The sequence below is a fragment of the Brassica rapa genome, chromosome A10 (assembly GCF_000309985.2).
Source record: "Brassica rapa cultivar Chiifu-401-42 chromosome A10, CAAS_Brap_v3.01, whole genome shotgun sequence".
NCBI classification, from domain to species: Eukaryota; Viridiplantae; Streptophyta; class Magnoliopsida; order Brassicales; family Brassicaceae; genus Brassica; species Brassica rapa.
The window spans coordinates 17,142,102-17,162,991 of record NC_024804.2 but is presented as its reverse complement, the minus strand read 5'-3'; the positions used below and the strand labels follow the sequence as shown (position 1 = coordinate 17,162,991).

The 20,890-nt window shown below is 34.4% G+C and overlaps 3 protein-coding genes across 4 annotated transcripts; 2 read left to right on the top strand and 1 right to left on the bottom strand.

Moving 5' to 3' along the window:
• The first annotated feature begins 399 nt into the window (after positions 1-399).
• On the top strand, positions 400-4,047 carry LOC103846590 (putative pentatricopeptide repeat-containing protein At5g13230, mitochondrial). The gene is given in 2 exon segments (XM_009123534.3): positions 400-1,487; positions 1,490-4,047. Coding segments are annotated over 2 exon segments (2,457 nt in total). The 5' UTR covers positions 400-1,342; the 3' UTR covers positions 3,802-4,047.
• Positions 3,829-6,111, bottom strand: LOC103846591 (repressor of RNA polymerase III transcription MAF1 homolog). Its single transcript, XM_009123537.3, has 11 exons — positions 5,978-6,111; positions 5,716-5,775; positions 5,573-5,643; positions 5,437-5,486; positions 5,266-5,339; positions 5,102-5,164; positions 4,691-4,778; positions 4,555-4,617; positions 4,391-4,470; positions 4,237-4,308; positions 3,829-4,158 (listed from the first exon to the last, which is right to left on the bottom strand). The coding sequence occupies exons 2-11, from the start codon at positions 5,745-5,747 to the stop codon at positions 4,077-4,079; spliced, it is 675 nt and encodes a 224-aa protein (XP_009121785.1). The 5' UTR covers positions 5,748-5,775; positions 5,978-6,111; the 3' UTR covers positions 3,829-4,076.
• A 5,349-nt stretch (positions 6,112-11,460) lies between these two features.
• On the top strand, positions 11,461-20,727 carry LOC103846589 (tyrosine-protein phosphatase 3). Of its 2 annotated transcripts, none has more exons than XM_009123533.2 (4): positions 11,461-12,302; positions 12,409-12,459; positions 12,581-12,653; positions 20,173-20,727. In XM_009123533.2, exons 1-4 carry the CDS (start codon positions 11,461-11,463, stop codon positions 20,353-20,355), a joined length of 1,149 nt encoding a protein of 382 aa, XP_009121781.1. In that variant the 3' UTR covers positions 20,356-20,727. The 2 variants fall into 2 exon arrangements, with proteins under 2 accessions (XP_009121781.1, XP_009121780.1); XM_009123532.2 differs by having other exon boundaries at positions 20,170-20,727.
• Positions 20,728-20,890: the final 163 nt, after the last annotated feature.

The window sequence follows — 20,890 nt, the reverse complement described above, 5'->3', positions numbered from 1 at the left end:
ATCAAAATCTACACATTACTATTATTCAAAAAACCTGTATAAACCGATTTCTTCAGATTAGATGTATTATACGGATAAGAAATCAGTTACTAAAAATATAGAAACAAAATATTTGGGAATATTCACTTTCATATTTTTTTTTAAAAAAATCGAATTTTTTAAAAAAAAAACAAGAAAAAAACGAATTCATTATTTATTATATTTAAAAATTATAAATTTAAGGGTATTATTGTTATTTTGAAAATAATTAGTCTAATAGGACATAAAGTATACAAGATTAGTGTAAATAGACATAGTTATCATTTTTTTGCTCTTAAAAAACAAATTTTCCAACTTTTTTTTTTTTTTTGGAACAAACAAATTTTCCAACTTATTAATAGTTCCATCGTTAATATCAGAACAAGTCTTTGAAGCTAAAATAGAAGATTCAATTATTAATATTTATTTTGCCTATACACCAAAGTCAGTCCACAACATCCGCTTTTTAGTTACAAAAAAAAACATCCATAAAGACGTATTTATTCCAAATCAAATGTCATTACCACCAATACAAAGATTATCGAGTAACCAATCAGAATCTTCATTAAATCACACAGTAACAGCTGGGAAAACATGTCATTTATTGCAGAACCGTACTTTTGATTCACATCAGTTTCAGACAAAGATTTAAAACAGAGAAAGATTCTTAGTAGTACTATGACAACTGCGAATTTTTTTTATTTTTTTGAACAAGTCTAGAAAATCAGAACATGTTGATAAAAACCGTTCATTCTATACTGACATCGCTAAAAATACAAAATCAACCTACTAAACCGCGTGATAAAATCTCCACAACAAACAGATTGAAGAATGGGAGAATCAGTTTTAAAAAGCTCGATTTATATAATCCGCATGGTTAATCGGAAGCACCGTTGTAGTGCAAATAAAATCATCATCTGCTCCCATTCCTTCAATAGATTTTCAAATCAAAATAAAAAGTATTACATTCTGAAAATCAGAAGTTAACCAAATCAAAAAATATGTAGCCTACAACAAAGCACATGGAGATCGCTGTCTGCAAAGCTAAACCAGCTAAATCTTTATTTTATAGGCAACGACTCCCTGAAGCCCTAGTTTGAATCTGGTTATCGAATAACTCGGTTCACATGGGCCGCCCTAAGATATTAATTGGGCCGGGCCATTTTTTCATGGGCTATAATGTTTATCCTCTTTACGAAAACGTGTTAACATGAGAACTCATGTCTTGTCTCTAACATGTAAACCTTTTTCACCTGCGGTTCGATTCAATTAGCCGGTGATCGGAATCAAAGATCCGGTCGGAAGTTCGAAGCTCGAAATCCACATGATCGGGTTCCTTAGAGCAATTACTTTGTCGGAGATTCGCAGGTTTAAACGCTTTGGACAATGTTACTTTTCCGTTCGAACCGCTGCGTCTGCATTGGAATGGTCGGAATCGATAGCCCCATGCTTAGACTCTCACACTTACGGCGAATACTCCGTCGCTGCATTGATCAAAACGACCCAATCTCAACGAAGGCTATCCACTGCGACGTCGTCAAGCGAGGCATCCGCTTAGACCTCTTCGCTTCAAACATTCTCCTCGACGCCTACGTCAAAACAGGCTTCCCGAAAGATGCGTCGAACCTGTTCGACGAAATGCCTGAGAGAAACCACGTCTCGTACGTCACTCTCAGTCGAGCCAACGCGTGCGAAGATCCCGTTGGTCTTTACACCAGGCTGCATCGAGAAGGTCATAAGCTTAATCCGCACGTGTTCACTTCCTTCTTGAAGTGGTTCGTCAGAGCAGACAAAGCTGAGATCGGTTGGTGGTTGCATTCTTTTATAGTTAAGCTCGGTTTCACCTCCAATGCTTTCGTCGGAGCTGCGCTTATCAATGCTTACGCCGTCTGTGGGGTTGTTGATAGTGCGAGAAGTGTTTTTGAGGGGATTTTGAGAAAGGACGTTGTTGCTTGGGCTGGGATTGTATCTTGCTATGTGGAGAATGGGTTCTTGGAGGATTCTCTTGAGCTTCTTTCTCGTATGGGGATGGAGGGTTTCATGCCTAACAACTACACTTTTGCTTGTGCTTTAAAGGCTAGCATTGGGCTAGGCGCGTTTGGTTATGCCAAGAGTGTTCATGGGAGAATCTTGAAAACGTGTTACGAGTTGGATCCTCGTGTAGGTATTGGTTTGCTTCAGTTGTATACGCAGCTTGGAGACATGTCTGATGCTCTCAAAGTATTCAGCGAGGTGCCGAAGAGTGATGTGGTGCCTTGGAGTCTTATGATTGCTCGTTTTGGCCAGAACGGGTTTTGTGACGAGGCGGTTGATCTGTTTATCCGAATGAGGAAAGCTTTCGTTGTTCCCAACGAGTTTACTTTCACCAGTATCTTGAATGCGTGTGCCATCGGGAAGTATCATGGCTTAGGAAAGCAGCTTCATGGTCTTGTGGTGAAAGGTGGGTTCGATTTGGATGTCTATGTCTCAAATGCTCTTATCGATGTATACGCCAAATGTGAGAAAATGGATACCGCTGTGAAGTTATTTGCTGAGTTATCAAATAGGAACGAGGTGAGCTGGAACACGATCATTGTCGGGTATGCGAATCTAGATGAGGCAGAAGAAGCTTTAAGCTTGTTTCGTGAAGCCCTCAGGAACCAGGTGTCTGTAACTGAAGTAACTTGCTCAAGTGCTATTGGAGTTTGTGCTTCTTTGGCAAGCATGGAGCTAGGCGCCCAAGTTCATGGCCTGGCGATAAAAACTAACAATGCCGAGAAAGTAGCAGTGAGCAACTCATTGATAGATATGTATGCAAAATGTGGTGATATCAAAGACGCACAATCCGTGTTCGACGAGATAGAAACCAAAGTCGTGCCTTCTTGGAACGCGTTGATCTCAGGGTACTCAACGCATGGGCTGAGCAGAGAGGCATTGAGAATCTTCGACGTTATGAAGGAGAGTGATTGTAAGCCAAACGCGTTGACGTTTCTTGGTGTTCTTTCCGGATGCAGCAATGCAAGATTAATCGATGAAGGTGTGGAATGTTTTGAGTCGATGATTCGAGATCATGGTATTGAACCACGTTTGGAACATTACACGTGCATGGTCAGGCTTTTGGGAAGATCAGGGCAGCTCGAGAGGGCTATGAAGCTGATCGAAGGGATCCCATATGAGCCTAGCGTTATGATCTGGCGGGCAATGCTCAGCGCCTCGATCGATCAGAACAATGTGGATTTTGCAAGGAGAGCAGCAGAGGAAATACTAAAGATCGATCCAATGGATGAGGCGACGTATGTTCTGTTATCAAACATGTACGCAGGTGCAAAGGAATGGGCAAATGTTGCCTCCGTTAGGAGAAGCATGAAGGAGAGAGGTGTAAAGAAGGAACCTGGCTTAAGTTGGATAGAACATCAAGGAGACGTGCATTACTTCAGTGTGGGAAGGTTATCGCATCATCCGGATATGAAGCTCGTAAATGGGATGCTGGAGTGGCTTAACAGGAAAGCAAAACGAGCTGGCTATGTTCCTGATAGGAATGCCGTCCTGCACGATATGGATGATGAAGAGAAGGATAAGAGATTGTGGTTTCACAGCGAGAGGTTGGCTCTGGCGTTTGGGCTCGTTCGAATGCCGTTATCAAGAAACCGCATATTGATCATCAAGAATCTACGGATATGCTCTGATTGCCACAGTGCTATGAAAGTGATATCGAGTATCGTGAAGCGAGATCTTGTCATCCGAGATATGAACCGGTTCCATCATTTTCATGATGGAGTTTGCTCTTGCGGTGACTACTGGTGAATGGAAGGAGACAGAACATAAACACAAATCAAAACAAATTTCAACATTTTTTGTCTCATTATTTAGGGGATATTACAACAAAGTCTGATAAGCTTATTGGACATGACAAGGTACAGAGTATACTTAATAGGTTAACTACACGGATAAAGGAAAGCGAAGGGCTTAACCTTGGGACTTGGATTCACAAGCCTAGAGACTAGAGAGCATAACATCTAACAACGATGATATACAGAATTTCTACAGACTGTGCAGCTCAACTTGAAGATAGAGAGAGATCACATATCCATGTCGGCAAAGATGTCTTCATCCTCTCCATATGGAGGTGTGTCGGCCAGAAACGCATCACTTGCCAGGTTACTGCAACAATCATTTTTAGAATTGGTAAGACTTTTTAAGGAGAGTAAAAGAGACAGACAACTATATAATTACTCTCACCTTATGCAGCAGAAACGAAACCCTGCAACACGCTTCAGTTTCCGGTTGTAGAATAAGAAACAGAAAGACCATCTGGATTTGACCCACCAGGAGAAAAAGGATAAGGAAACAGCCTTTTAGTTAGAGAAAAAAAAGGAAAGTTGTTGTAACTTACATTGCTCCTTCTTCGAGGAAAGGATCAGCATTAGGATTCGGGTTGTAAACATATATCTCACATTCAGCTAGTTTCACAACCTGTAGCACATTTGCATGATTACAGTTCTTTTCATTACTCTTGCCTAGCTTCTACTACGTTTCTTATTACAACAGTGTACTTACCTCATCAAGAGCCTCGTAGATTGCCTCAAGTAGGGAACCATCCTCATTCCTCGCAGTCCATTCCTAATAAAACAGATTAGAGAATCCATATGATACAATTGATAAAAAAAATCTCCATCTAACAGACTTAGAATACCTTAGAAGCTTCAAACATATAGTTGTTGAAAATCTGAGTAAACGTGTCCCAGCTCTCCTCCGAGAAAAACTGATGTGCTTTCACAGCGCTGAAAACAAAATATAAAAACAACAATGCAGTAGTGATAGAGTTATACACATAGATGGACTCTTCCATGTTCAGTCAGACACTTGATCGAACTTTTTTCACACAACCGGTTTTAGTTTAGCATTTTTGGGGAAATGGAGAGAATTGAACTCTCAACTAGCAACAGTTCAATGAACCGTTGGTCAAACCTTCTGACAACACTCCCAGACTGATTTTAAAAGGGGGGATTATATATAGCGGGTTGCCATGTCGCTCAAGAAGCTGACAATGAACATTACCCATATAATCCCCCCTCCCTTAAAAGATTTACAAACATGTAGTTACCTGAAATCGTAGTCCGGATACATCTGATACAGTGTAAGAACCAAGTAGATCAAAGCTTTTCGACTGTGGAATAAGCAATACAATATAATATGTAAAGAAGATATACATTTTATATATATATAAAAGAAAGGTAAAAAAAAAGCTGTGTAACATTGATTCCTAACCTTGATCTGCTTAACAAGAGATCAACAGGTGAAGATGAGTCAGTGTCAGAAGATTTCCCAAGATAATCCAGCATCTGATTTCAAGAAACAATTAAAAAATTAAGGTCAACAAGCAGCAGCTGTACACATTCAATGATTAAGACCAAATCACATGGTTGATTGTAATAATACCTCATTCTCCAAACTAAGAGACAATCTTTTATCAGTTCCAGCATGTTTACCTATCAAAAAAAAAAAATTATATTATTTTCTTTGTAAGATTACAAGATATATCTTTTGACACAGAAGAACAAGAACATGTCCTTACAAGAATAAGCTTCAAGGCAACCTTTGATAGTTCTTTCTCCAAGATTTAGATGGCCCATAAACACATTCAATCTGCAATCAAAACCCTTTTAGAGGAACAGCTAAAATTCTCATAATTCACCAAAAAAAAAAACTCAAATGAACCTGTCAAGGTTGGTGTACTCCAGAAACTTCATGGTGAAGATACGATAAACAAAAGACAACCTAACAATTTTTAAGAGAGCAGGTTAGATTAATCAAATTTCATCACGCAATTCTCAGATCTAAGGGTTTGAAAATGAAACATTTATACTATCCGAAAATAGAATCACAATTCATATAATCAGACCGTAGAACCTGAAAAAAATGAGCGGCAAGGATAATTGAATTATCGCAAAAAAAAAAAAAATTGACAAGAGAAACGAACCTGAACCGAACCTCTTTCAACGGTTTTTGCGGAAATGAAGACGAACTTGTGTGTATTGTATTCTATAGGTATCTATATATCTCGCTAGGAATCCTCGCACGTGCAGATGCGGATATGCTTTGGTCTGTGATTGGACAACGTAGCGTCTGAGTTTCAAAGAACTGGACTGCATGCCGTTTTATGATGTTTCATGGGCCGTTCAACTTTGGTTTTTTTATTATATTGTTAAATAGCCTTTTTGGTTGTAATATTAAAATTAAATAGGTGCCACGATATCATGTTTACTTTGCGTCTAAATGATTTTTAATTGTTTTTTGTTTGTTGGTAATTGGTATCCAACCAAGGACAACTTTCTTGATAACGATGGCCTTAATTGAGGTCGACAAGTTTAACTTATTGATTAACCTCAATTATATTTTTTAACGTGCGTGAAAGGAGCAAATTCGTACCAAACTGCAAGCTAAACCATGAGTATTACATTACATGTATTAAGGCTGATGACTTGAATGATGACATACAGTAGGAGGCTTTAATTGTGGTGGTCCTTCTTAGAAGCAAGAAAACAACATAAAGGCTAGCATTTATAACCTCGTGTTCCGGTTTAAAATGGGCTTATAATTTCAGTTGAGCCCATGTTGCAGCCCAAACCCATTTACCAACACCAAGGCTTACTACATACACATGCCTTTTAACATTTTTTTGGGAGGAGAGTGTAAAATAATGTGGACCGTTAAAGCAAGAGAATGTAGCACATTTTAAAATAGGATGGCTGTGGCAGATGATCATGATTGCAATCCTGGAAGGACAGTGTCTGTGATAGGCTCAATGCGATACAGCAATCCACGAATTGTAAATTTAGCTTATGGTTTTGTGTTTTTAGTTCGTTTCTTGTCTTTTTATGTCTTCCAAATATTCTCTCGACTTGTATATATACACACTATTTGTATGTAAAAGTGATGTATGTACGAAAGACAATTCAATTTAGAAAGAAACAAAGCTATATATGTCGCATGCCCCCAAAACATTTGGAAGACATGACAGTGTGTATATATATTATATCAATGTTGTTATTATTAAGTGTGCCATCTTATTAGCACAACATATGTATGCATGCTTTCAGTTTTTATTTCATTTTAATATCGTGTCAGTGTTTTTTTAATCCATTTTCATGACTTAGCCACCTTTGTAATTACATCTTTTTTTTTAATCTAATTTGATTCTTAGCTTATTTAGGCTAATAGTCACCATTCATAATATATATATATATATATATATATATATATATATATATATATATATATATATATATATGTCAGGCTCAGCATATGTAATAACAAGATAGAAATAGAAAATATTGCAATTAGCTATAGTTTATGCCAGAAATTGAATACTTGGTTTAGTGGAGTTTGTTTATGTCTACATGAATAGAAAAACGAGAATCCCGCGTGGGCCGCAACTCAAAAGAACAAGAAAATACTTGGAATCAAGAAAGAGAAGTTGATGCAGAAATTTGATTTGACCATTGAACGAGAGAGATGATGATAATATTCTATATATATGCACATGAATCAGTGTATCAATGTATAAAAATTGTAAAGGAGAATATTCGTTAAGACGTGAAGAGGAAGAGGTGGTTGTAGATAAAGGGGACATGCAATGCAGAAAGAGAGAGAAAGTTATGTTTCTTTTACAACATCGGAATGATAACTCTTCCCACTCACTTCACTATATGCCTCAGTATTTACTTGTCCCGATAGGCCTGCCTAAAGGCACCTTTCTTCCAATATGCATGCCCATATTTATACATTAAACAACAAAATATTCGCATTCGAAAAAAATAGAGCAATATCTTTTACGTTCGAAAGTTACTGTTTATGAACTCACCCAAGCAATTTATAAACAAACCATACAAAAGTTAGATTGAAGCAAGTGTTATTGTTTATGTACTCACCCTAGCTCAAACAAATTTACATAATTCTACTTTTTGGTATTGTAAGAAAAAAAATTGGTATCAGTATAAGTTTTTTTCTGAAAGACAAAAGGGATATAAACTTTTTGCGGTTGATTCAAAGCCTAAGTCATTTCATGCCCTATGCAATGTCACTAGCCAGAGGCCACGCCTCTGAATCTTTTCACTTCCTCTTTTCCACCCAAAGCTGACTATCTCCCCCTGTGCATGTATGTATGTGTTCTTGATGTAGTACGCTTTTGTTTATTGACCATGCACAAATTACTGTTGACATTTAAATGTATCTTTAAGAAAAAACTATCCGTAAGTCTCATGGTTGAACGTAACTGTGTGACATGACTTCAGCAAAATAGAATGATTGAACGTGCAAACTTGCAAGAACGGAAATATTCAAAGTAAACTGAGGTGTAAAAGACTGTTAAGTCTTTATGTGAAAATATAAACTCCACATTGGGAATTAAACTAAGATATAAATAATATATAAGACCATCTCCAATGGTTTTTTATATTTTTATTCTAAAATAAAGTCACTCTGTAATAAAGTTTGAGTTTGCTTCAATGGTACTCTATATTTAGAGTAGAAAATAAAGTGATAAAAAATTACTTTATATTTGGAGTAATTTATTTTTCACTCTATTATAGAGTGAAAAATATAGTATTATTGGAGCATTTTTACTCTAAACTATATTTTAGAGTGAAAAATATATTGGAGAACCAGCACGAAACATAGCTAAATTTAAACCTAACCCATATAAATACGGTAATTACTCATGGCTCGTAATAAAAACAAATGAAAATGTTTACAAGAGAAGAAAGCATGAAGCTACGAAAATGAAAACAAAATTGATTGAAAATGTATCGTTGTCACACTGACTAACTAAGACAATTGGTCCAGCCGGAGGACCATATATTTCAGATGGGTACGGGTAATGGATCGTAACTGGACTCTGATATGATACTCTGATACGATGTTAAGTTCGAATTTATCATGGATTTCCAATTTATGAATAGTAAAAAAACATAATCCATCTTCAGAATAACCTGAAGTCTTTCTTCGCTTTTGTACTGACATCGATATATTAGTGACTTCTCTTCTGAAACAATATCCCGAACACTGAGCATTTTCTAACCACTTAAGTTCAACAATTGCAGTATATATCAACAAGAAATAACTTTCAGTAGATTGTGATCAACTAATTTTTCCTATTCTAATAAAAACGTACTAACATAAAATTGTTGGGTAGCACATGGTTCTTAGTAGAAGTACAATTTGATGAGAAACAAGCATCACAGGGTCTGTGGGTTTTGCTGTATGATCTGGGGAAATGAGCTTTTAACCGAAACATCATCATTTTCGGTGCATGCCAAATTTCCTTCAAGCGTTTTTGGAGTATTTTTTAATCTCTGACTTAAATATTCCTAGTTTCATTTAGGAATAATTAACTACCATCCTTGGGATTATTAAAACACTTCATATCTTAATAATTGAACTTTGACAGGTCTAATGTCATCATGCCTCGCACTCCACTCTTCTCGTTTTCTGGCTTTACTGAAAATCCCAGCTTTTATTTAACCCCATATATATATACCAAAAACATTTTTTAAAAGGCCAACTTTCTTTGTCTATTTAAAGAGTAAAGACAACACACATAAACAAAAACAAAAACAAATTTTACGTATAATATGCTAATTATAACTTTACTCGGTCAACTCGTAGAATATTTTCCTAGTTAGAATATTTGTCACACCACCTTTTATATATATTCCTAAGGTACAATAGACAATATTGATTGGCATTTCTTTAGTTTTTTTTGATAAAGGATTGGTATTTCTTTAGTTATACGTTGTGAATTGTGATTGTGAATGTTCAAGCTGTAGTTTTGTAACTTGTGTAGTAGTTGTACTTCTTATTTTAATGTTTAAGAAATATTTTAGAATAGAACTACAGATGTAAATATGGATCTTTTAGAAACGGATGAAATATTATATACTAATAATTTTGGTAAAAAAAATGTAATAAGAGGTATTTGATACGGGTTGTTTAATCTGAATATGCGACGATAGAACTACTGAATTAGTGTGAGTACATACTATCATGCGAGATCGAGAAAGGTTTTGCATCTGCTGAATCATGTACGACGAATACGACAAGTTTGGACTAATAATAAATTTTCTTTTTCTTTTGGGACAGCCAATAATATGTAAGAAATTCGAAGTTATAAAATGGTGTCGAGTAAGTATATGCATGAGTAAACATGTGAAGTCTGTTGAATATACGTGATATAATCTGTATTTGTGTCTCGCATGATATATGCTCGTTAAAAGGTTATTAGTTGTAATGATAATATACATTAATTGAGGAATATACCACTATAATTCTTCTCTTGTAGTATTAATATCTTTTGTACGTTGAATAGGTGTGAGAAATATCTCAAAACGTTGGTTGGCCTGATGACGCAGGTAATATGCTGGTTTTATTTGATTATATTGTTTTATATCATCGTGGATTGAGTCCTCCATGCAGCTAGCTAGGTTCAATATTACCAATATCCCCATTTTTCTATGTGTATGTTTGTAATTTGTGAAGAAGTAATATGGAAAACTGTGAACCAATCTATCATTTTTTTTAAAAAAGGCTTGTGAACCAATCTATCGTGTTCTTGGAATAATTATAAGCAATTGGGAGCGACTGTAAATAGAAATATCTTAAAAAAATATTCGTATTATGAATTGACAAAGTTATGGGTAAAAGAGTTAGAAAATATCTTCATAAAATTCTTGTCTATATAACTTAATTATTTTAATATTACCTTTAAAATAAGACAAATAGTTTATATAAATTTTTAATCTATTCTTAACTCACTAAAAACTTTATAAATATTAACCAAAAGAGTTATTGAAAATTCGAAGGCATTATTCAAATCGTAATTCTCTAAGTATTCCGTACTTTATACGTTTGAAAAGACAAAAAGAAACTGAATTCTGATAATCATCGTTCATTTTTTTTGTTGTTTAATGCTTATGTATATGTGGTGAAGGAAAAAAGAAAATACGTGTGTATTAGAGTAGATGACACCAAAATAATGTATATGTACTGAGATTGACCGCATAAGAAGCTTTCCATATAACTAGTGCCCATTACTCTGTATAATTACAAGATTAGCATCTCTCTCTCTCTCTCTCTCTCTCTCTTACTCTATTCTCTGCATCAATTTCATTCACACAAGATTCCAAACAACGAGAATTGATAGAAAGTGAGATTTTCAGAATTTATTGTTTCTCTAGTCCTCTCTCATCATTAAAACACATATAGTCTCTCTCTCTCTTTCTCTCTCTCTCTCTCTCTCCAGAGAGCTCCATGACTTCTCCGGTCTCTGACCATTCCTCGAGTTCTTGATCTTTCGTCTCCATCTAAGAACCCTAATTTATTATATATTCTCTCCTCCATCTCCCCTCATGTTGAGATCATCAGTAACGCTTCGTCTCGCTCCTCTCCGACTCACAGGACTCTGCCATGGTTGTTGATGCTGAATCCTCCTCCTCAACAAGGCTTCTTCATTCATGTGGGGTTTCCAATAGTTTTGCTTTTATGAGGTTATTACAAAAAGCTCATCACTTCTCTTCTTTCTCCGAGGACAACAACAACAACAACAGCAAGAAAGACATTCGCTTAGGATCTGATCATTACCAAGTTTGTAGGAAAGATTGTAGTTTCATGGCCGATCAAGAAGAACCGAGAAGTACTACTTCTAGGTTAAGTTCCAAGGATGACCACGACAACAACAACAATAACAATAATAATGATAATAATACCAAGAATGAAGCCGAAGATCATGAGATGAGACAAGAAGGATGGCTCCGGTTAAGCACAGGCCACGAGGATGATGTTAAACCGGATCTTGACAATAAACATCAAACCAATCAAACGGCTGGGAGAGACTCTTTTCTAGAGCTTAACCTTTACTCTGGCGGTTCAAATAGAGAAGAAAGAGTTGATGTTCCATTAATGTCATCTATCTTTCATCATCAGCATGAACCAGGAGGGATGATGATTAATCCATTAATGTTCCCTACCAGGCCTGATCAGGAGACGATTGGTTCTTGGGCGGCTGCTGCGTTTAGAACGCCTTTTGTCCCACAAAACCTAGTGCAACCATCATCGTCATCTACCTCTTTGATGATGCCATTCATAGGACCTTACTTTGGTCGCTCCAATTTTCAGCACCAGTTAATAGGGAACAATAATAATAATAATCCGGATGTGGTGGCTGGTCCAAGCTCGAGTTTTCGAGTCATCGATCCTCCCAGGCGATCCTATTCGGGCATTTGGTTCCTCCTTCAAGCTTCTCAAAACCAGTAAGTGCTAAATGTTAACTTCCTAGAGACTTTGTTCTATAATTTATTTTATTAGAATTATTTGTTAAAGTACTAATTAGCGGCTTTGTTTTGGTGAACATCTTAGGACAAGAGAACCATTCTTGCCTCAGATACCCAAGAGCTACTTGAGAATCAAGTTAGTGTATATTAAGATTCTACCATTCTCTGAGTATATACTATAAGAATGACAGATAAACCGACGTCAATTTTATCAAATGCTTTTGGCTAATTAATATTGGTGTTCTTGGATTTTGTAGGGACGGGAAGATGACTGTTCGAGTATTGATGAAATATTTGGTGAGCAAGTTGAGATTGGAGCACGAATCCCAGGTTTTTTACATATCTCATTAACTCTTTAATTTCACTTTCTTTAACTTTATTGTTCTAGATTCCATGTCCACGTTGCTTGCCGTAATTACAAACTCCTTAGTTGCTTTCAAAAAACAAAACAAAAAATCTAAAACTTTACATAAATACTTTTAAAGCATATAAGATGTTGAGAAATAGTACGATAAAACAGAAACATATTAGTAAAAGAAAAAAAGAAAACGTGGAGAGGGTACATTCATGGGGGTTGGTGTGAGAAACATGACAACAACGTCGGAACTAAATTGCCACAAAAGTGTCTCCATGTTAATTAGGTCACAGGTAGATGTCGTTGCTAGGTATAAGCCGTTTTGTTATTTCTTTGTTTTTATATGCTTATTATCCATAAATTGATTTTCAACCTTTTCGAGTTTGTCTTACTTGCTCCTTTTTATAGTTTAGGGGCAATTGATTAACGGAGTTACGGAGCCATTAGTTAATTAGTGCCTACTGTGTTCGACGTACAAAATTATCATTAGAGATGAGTGCACCCTTTATTTCTTTATACATTGTATGACAATCCATCCATCTACTAACCTACTTAATTATTCAAAAAATATATTTAGAAACCGATTCCTTTGTAAAAATATTCTGTGTTAAGTGTTTTGAGTACATTTCAAAACTATGTACAGTAGAATATCTATAAATTAATAATATTGGAACTTTGAAATTTTATTAATTTATAAAGATATTAATTTACAAAAATTTCTTTATTTAGATTTCTTATTTTAAGATATATTCATTCTAAGATAAGACAAATATTTGATTTTAGTGTATAGACATTAATTGTTATTTTTTGAAATTTGACATTTATATTAATTTTATTATATTATTTGGTGTATATAGTATAAATTGCATAGAACTTAAATGTGATTTTAGATATAATATCACTAAACCTCATCAAAAATATATCAAGTGTTAAAAAAATATAAAGATAATTCCATTGTGAATATAATACAAACCATATAATAATAGGTTTTTACTTATATAAAATACGTATACATATAATTTATTAATTTATAATTTTAATTGGACCATATATTTATATAGAATTTTCTAAAAAATTATTATCTTATTATTTTATCGATTTGTGTCAAATTTTAAAACGGTCCAAGTTGAGACCGATGGAATTTATTAATTTATAAAAATTATTAATTTATCGAGTATTAATTTATAGATGTTCTGCTGTATCAAGCTTTTCTAATCTTTTGGAAACTAGAAACCCAAACATCCGAAAACAAAACGTGTTATCGGTATAAAGTGTGAAAGAAATAAAAAAATACGTTTCTCCTTTTACTATATATGAATTACTTTTCTATAGCTAATTGTATGGTTCCTAAAAACTCTAGGATAGTGTAGTCTTAAATCAAATCTACAAAACATTTATATAAGTTCTGGTTTACGTTTTTAAATGCAGCGGAAAACATTTATTGACGTATGTTAGTTTGAGAGATAGTAACCAAAACATTTAGTTTAGTTTTATCTAGTTTGGATAGGTACTGATATGACATCATACCGCATCGTTTAGAAATACTCGGTTCATGAAACTAATCGAATTATATATGTCACATACGTACATATATACATACATACATATACTTGGCAAAAAAATACACGTATAACTGTGACTATATCTATATCGCACGCTTCTTCCATAGCTAGTTATTATCTCGAATGATGGATACAGTAAAGTAAGTTCCTATCATATGCATGCTGACTTTGAAACCTTACGAGTCGAATTCATGAAACAAAAAGTGTCCTTTCCGTTTATTTTTTGGTGAAAAAATAGAATTCAATCCCTAATAGTATTACGTACGATGCTTCTCGTGCAAATTTAATCATTGATTTGTGTGCATTGATGCGCTCGCTTACCCATGATTCGCTATAACTTTTATGATTCCTGATTAATAATTACATTTTTCTTGTCAACGAATAAAAGTTACAAAGATGGATACTTCTAATTCCGTGCGAGGGGATAATTCAATGTTTTTTTTTGCTATATGATAATTCAATGTTTAAAAACTTAATGTGCATGAAACGTCATTAATGGTCTTTTGATAATTAGCAGACGATGATTATTGCTTTTGATACGTGAGCCCTTTTTCTCTTTTTATCGATTACAACAAATTTGAAAGTCACACACACAGATGAATGGAGTATTTTGGACGCCGTACGAGTCCACGAGATTGCATGAGACGTTTAGATAAACCGACACAAATCCAACCGTACACGTAGGTTTATCTTAATTTTAAGAAGAATTTGATAACCTGCGTTGATCCATGCACTTATATATCGAACATTGCATAGAAAAGTACTTAACTGCACACGGTTTATATATATATAGAGGTCTCATTTACATAAATAAAAACAAAATCTTTAAAAGAGGATAAGACAATTTAATTGAGATGACGATCTTTGATTGTTTGGAATATAAAATACATCAGGTTGTTGTAAGCATGTTTTCCTGAAACATTCTTCAGAAGCTATAATTAATCTGGACGGAGATAAAATAAACTATAATATTTAGGTCAACTCAATGTTTATGATTTACTCAAATCACTAAGTTTTTCTGTTTTGTTGCATTAAGCCATGTCATGATTCATGAAGTATGACAAAGAGGACGAGAGAATCAATATAAAACTATATGTAGGTATGCATGTCTTATATATATATTGTTGTGTCCGTATCTTGATCAAATAATTAAGTTTTCATTGACAATCTGTTTATTTCTTGTCCATTTATCCGAAATTATTGAAAATGAAAACAACATAAAAGGATCAGTACAAGGTACATATTAATGTTAATTAAAAATAGCTTATACGGCAGATGGAAATTGTAATTTGATGATAAAATAACATTTTTGTGCGCATATACAAATAGCAAAAGGAGAACATTAGTCGTCATATCAGTTTGGTAATATAGATCTAAAGAAATATTTTTTTTTTGAGCAAATCTTTTTTTTTGAGCAAAAGATCTACAGAAATATATAGTTTAGTTCAGTGCCTTGTGTATTTTCAGTTAAAAATATATATATAGATCTAAAGACTACTCAATTCCGTTCTATGAAAAATAGATGTTTTGAAAATATTTATTTTCAAAAAAGTAATTTTTGTGTATGTATTTATAAATTATAATCATTTAATTATAATATATCCTATATTTTTAAAAGTAATTAAATTAATATTATTTTAATTGTGTTGAAAATTGATAAAAAATATTTATGACATAAATTTAATATGTGTAAAACTATGAAATCTAATTTTTTAAAACATAAATTATTATCTTTAAATTTTAGTAAAATATTTTTAACCAAAATATGGTTGCGACCACATGTCATCATTAATTAAAAAATTTTTTTGATAGAATCATTCATTTTTTTTTGACGTTTGTGTCAAACGGCCATTCATAGAATCATTCATTGAAGTTGCAATTATGTGCATTCATATATGTGTGAAATATTTACATAGTAAAATGATGTGAATGTGTGTGTATAATAGAGTTGGGCAGGGCATAGGTATGAAGAGTGTATAATAAATCTGACTTTAATGATTAGGCAGCAATAATCTGACTTCGTGGTGGCATTGTTCTTCCATTTCCCCCCCCCTCTTTTAAATCTCCATTGACTTTTTAGACGTATAAGAGAACAAAAAGTTATAAAAGCGAAAAGTATACCATAAATTTCAATTTCCGTTGCACCACATGATTCTTTTCTGAACTAGGTCTCATTCCATAAAATAATTATTCTCAAATGACAATTACTTATATTTTATTTATTCTAATATGTACTAAAAGTATCTAAAAGTTATTTCAGCCTTTTTTGGGTAAATTGAGCATAAGACACTAGTTTGTCATTTTTGTTTTTTGAATTGTTAGAAAACCAGAATATACAATGACATTTGTTAATTTATACGCAAACAGGAAATACAAATTATCTTCAGAAACTAGATCATATTTGTTTTCTTGGTGAGCCAATTGATAGAAGCTTTTTGTTTTTTTTTTTTGACGTCGAAAGGCTATTATATTACTCAAATTTGAGGTGGTCTGGGTAACCAAACCAGAATAGAACAACCAATAAAACACAACTCCCTATGGAACGATCTAGCAGTCTTAGCTAAAAAATCAGCAGTCTGATTGCGTACCCGTGGAACGTGAGTGATTTTAAAATCCGGAAAGCTTTTTGGTTAGAATGCCGGGTACATTTCAGTTTATATATCATGAAATTTGTACGTAGACTATATAGTTCCCCTCTCCTATATTTCATATAGGTTAAAACATCGTAAAAAGAAAAAAAAAATCTTTTGATGATCTTTCAAAATGTTAGACCAGATGCCTATAAATACGGCTTTCAAAAACACTTGTTTCCATATAAAGTAAAATAAAAACATAGAATAAACTGAGGCTTAGACAAACCGTCATGCTTATGTTAGAAGTGGCTCATCAACACCAACGATATATTTCTCTCCCCTTGGTTTAGCTATTCTTGTTAGTGTCTCGTGTAGGACCCGTTCTTCACAAAACCCCTAATAAATTTGGTGCTTAAAAGACCTTTTTCACCATCAATCATACTCATATCCTTTAAGTGCTGCACTTTCTTATTATATATTAGAGGACCATATATATACACAATCCTAATTTATCTAACATTTCGTTATAAATAGCATATCTAGCACAATGTAGTCTATCGAGATGTTATGAGTTTTAACTATAAGCAGATTTCAAATAGTGTAAATATAAGTTCATGATAGATTGACAATACAAACTTGACCATGCAAAATCTAAAAGGCACGTCTCACAAATAATCGCTTTGACTCCAAAATCTAGGTATATATTGTAGAGTATATAGAGATGCCAATGCGATTTTGTAGGCTAGTAAATGTTTTTAACTTGACAAGCTGGTAAGCAACTTATATATAAGCATATATTGATAAATAATGTATTTTACGTGGGGGGAAAGCAATGCATGAAGTCGCTCTCAACAACACAGAATCATTGCAATTTGCTGAAAGAAAACTACATTTAAAAAAAAGAAACAAAGTGGCACTAAAGGGTAGATAAGGAGCCATGAACATGATTCCTTTTAAGTTAGTGATGCGATGCATGCAAAACATTTTAGTATATATGCATATCCGACTACGACTTCTATGGTCTCTATTTTTGTATTCAATTTTGCATTAGTTTATTATTAGGTATGTAGGTCCCTTAATGAAAATAGAAATATTAAGATGTTGATATGTGAGATAGAACACTACTTTCATATGATAACCAGATACTATAGTAATTTATCCCAACCGTTCCATTTGGTATCTTAGTAGTTATCAAATATTTGAACGTATCTAACAGCATCAACTATATTACAATGAAATTAGTGTCTATTCCCACTAAAAACATAAACTTGTGACTTAAATGCTTTTGGGTTGCAAACTTGACATCAAAACGTAAAGAGAAGACGTGCATGAGATGATGGCAATTCTCTCGTGGGGTATAGTGTCCCATTTAGTGTCTTCATCAATTTAGAAAACTCTGATACTTCTCAGCGTATAGTATCCTTTTATATTACTTTATCCTTTTAGAACGTATTTTTTTCAGTTTACAGATACCAAAATATTGTAAGAAATAAAGCTATTAAGTATATGTAGTAAACAAATATTATTGTCTAAGACTTGGGATTAAAAAGAAAACGCTCTCGACAAAACCTAAAGAACCAAGAGCCGCCGTATCTTAGTCTTCTGCTCCGACGGTCGGTGCTTCTCACCGCCGTCGGGAGCGGCCATGTCTCTCCCTTCTAAATAGGTCTCTGTCTTTAATTTCGGTAACTTGTCACCTTTTTGGGTTTAGTTTCAGATCGGGGTTTATGGATGGATCTGATGATTCTGGTGTTACTCGGATGGAGGTCTGAGGCGTGTTGGACGTGTCGGCTTAGATCTGGTTCTCTTGATGTTGCAGCTTTGGTGTCTCAACAGAGAGAGCTCTTCAGTTCTGTTCCGTCGTCCCTCCATCAGCTGTGTGTATCTCCAGGCAAGGAGTTGAATCATGCTTGTCTATCATGGTTTTTGAGCTGGTCTTAGTTGGTCTTTGATTTAGCAACGGTGTAGCAGTAACGTGGTGGTGTGTAGTGAGCAGCAGTTGGTGGTTATGGTCCTTGAGAAATAGGTTGTTTTCAGAACACCTATTTGTCTCTCAGGTTCAGCGGGGGCTGTCTCCTGCCTTGAAAATAGTGTTTCTCCTGGTCTTCCTTTGGTCTTTGTCTTCCTCATGGCTTTGTTTGCTTGAAGCATGGAGGTGGAGACATGGAGGCTTCCAGCTTATGGTGCGGTTGAGTTAAGCGCTCTGGTGGGTGTTTGTTTCATCCTGGTTGTTGTCTTGAGGTTGTCGAAGAGGTTGGTTGTTGTCATCGTGAATATGAGGTTCAGATGAGGTTTCTGCTCAAATTGTCACATGTATTGTTCGTTGCAAGAATTCCGGCTGGTTATAGGCTATTAAGTCTCTGTTCTTTAATTTATGATAGATTGTCTTTGGGTTTCTCACAAGGAGTATAGGTATTAAGTTTAAGTTCCAGATGTTGGTATGCAGCCCGGTTGTTTGGGTTCTTGTTCCCCTTCTTGGGTTTAGTCTCCGGGGATGTTTCTATGTTCCGCCGGCTTTGTATTCGACTCTTGTATCCTTCAATGTTATTAATAAAACCAGATGGAAAAAAAAAAAGCTATTAAGTATAAGAGCTGGAGGAAATATTAATAAATAATAGTAGGGGAATGGGTTAGGATGGTTTGACACGTTTGAAAACATATGTTGAATCTAAAGATAGATTTATAGTTTCTATAACGTTTAATTTGCTTTGTGTACACTTGGATATTCAATTGGAACACAAAGTTCTAGAATTTAACCTGAAATGGACTCATAAAATATTATTTACCATGAGTTGAACACTCATCACTACAGCATAACATTAAAGTCTATTTCGAAAAGTCATTGAAAAATGCATTACGATTTACGGGTAGAAAAAGGGTAGGGACACGAAATGATTGAGATTTTGGACATCGTGGGTACCATTCAAATTTCAAATCTATAATCAAGTTAATTCATTATATTGTGAATATGTGTTGCATAGTTTTCTTTAATTTATCATATGTGAAATAAGTGGTGGAGTCATTGTTGGTGTTGCTCTTCTTTAAAAGCAATCGTGTTAGAAAAAAACATGAATCTCTTGGAAGTAAAGTAGAGATGACATAATTACGGCATTGCGTAGCCACTTTGACACGTCGCATTTTCCATCACTCTCCCTCCGTCACCTCTACGATGCAATGATCTCATTAATTACATCAAATAGTAACATACTCATATATACCTAGAAACTGTAGATACTTCAATGTTAATTGTTTTTTAGCTTTGGTCCATGTTTTTGTGTGAATAACTCTAAACCGCCTAATTAATTTTTACTGTTTTTAATAGGACTAACAATATTATGATTTCGTAAAACGAAAAGCAGGTAGAGATAAGATGCAGAGGGCAAGAACTGGAGCCAGTGTTGACACTACAACACGTGAGAGATACAATCTGGAGAGGAAGCAGAGACAATTCTTCTGTTTCACAAAACCTTATTACTTTGCTTCCAAACTCATCTACCTCTGATCATCTCATGGTCCTTCATTATGGTAGGACTCTTTCTTAATTATCATATATATATTCCTATAATATTTTCTCCATTTTATTTATTTTTAACACCATATTATTCTCAATAAAAACAACTGCCCACCCTTTCTTCTTTTAACTCAACACCTTCAATTGTCTTCTTCCCTCTCTTTTTTTTGGCGGGTGGTTTTGATTATTTATATCTCCTTGAGGCCTTTTTTTGTGCGATTTGTCGAATGATCTATCAAGAACAAATGAGTATCTAATTCAGTAGGAGTATGCATGCCCCTGATTGATGTTTTTATTGATGTATCTTCTGGGGCTGCGAGTAACATTAACGCATGAAAAAGATGTATTCCATATTTATAAGCATTATTTTTCATCCTATTATTACTTACTGTTACGTGCTATATATTGCCAGGTGACTTGTTTTTTCTTAACGTAGTTCAAAATATGTTGCTTCTTTGTATGTTCTGTCTAAGAAAATGGGCCTGTTTAAGGCCTAACAACGTACCAACTCAATACCAAACTGGCCATTATATAAATTTCAGGCCTTGTGGGAAAGGTTCGATACT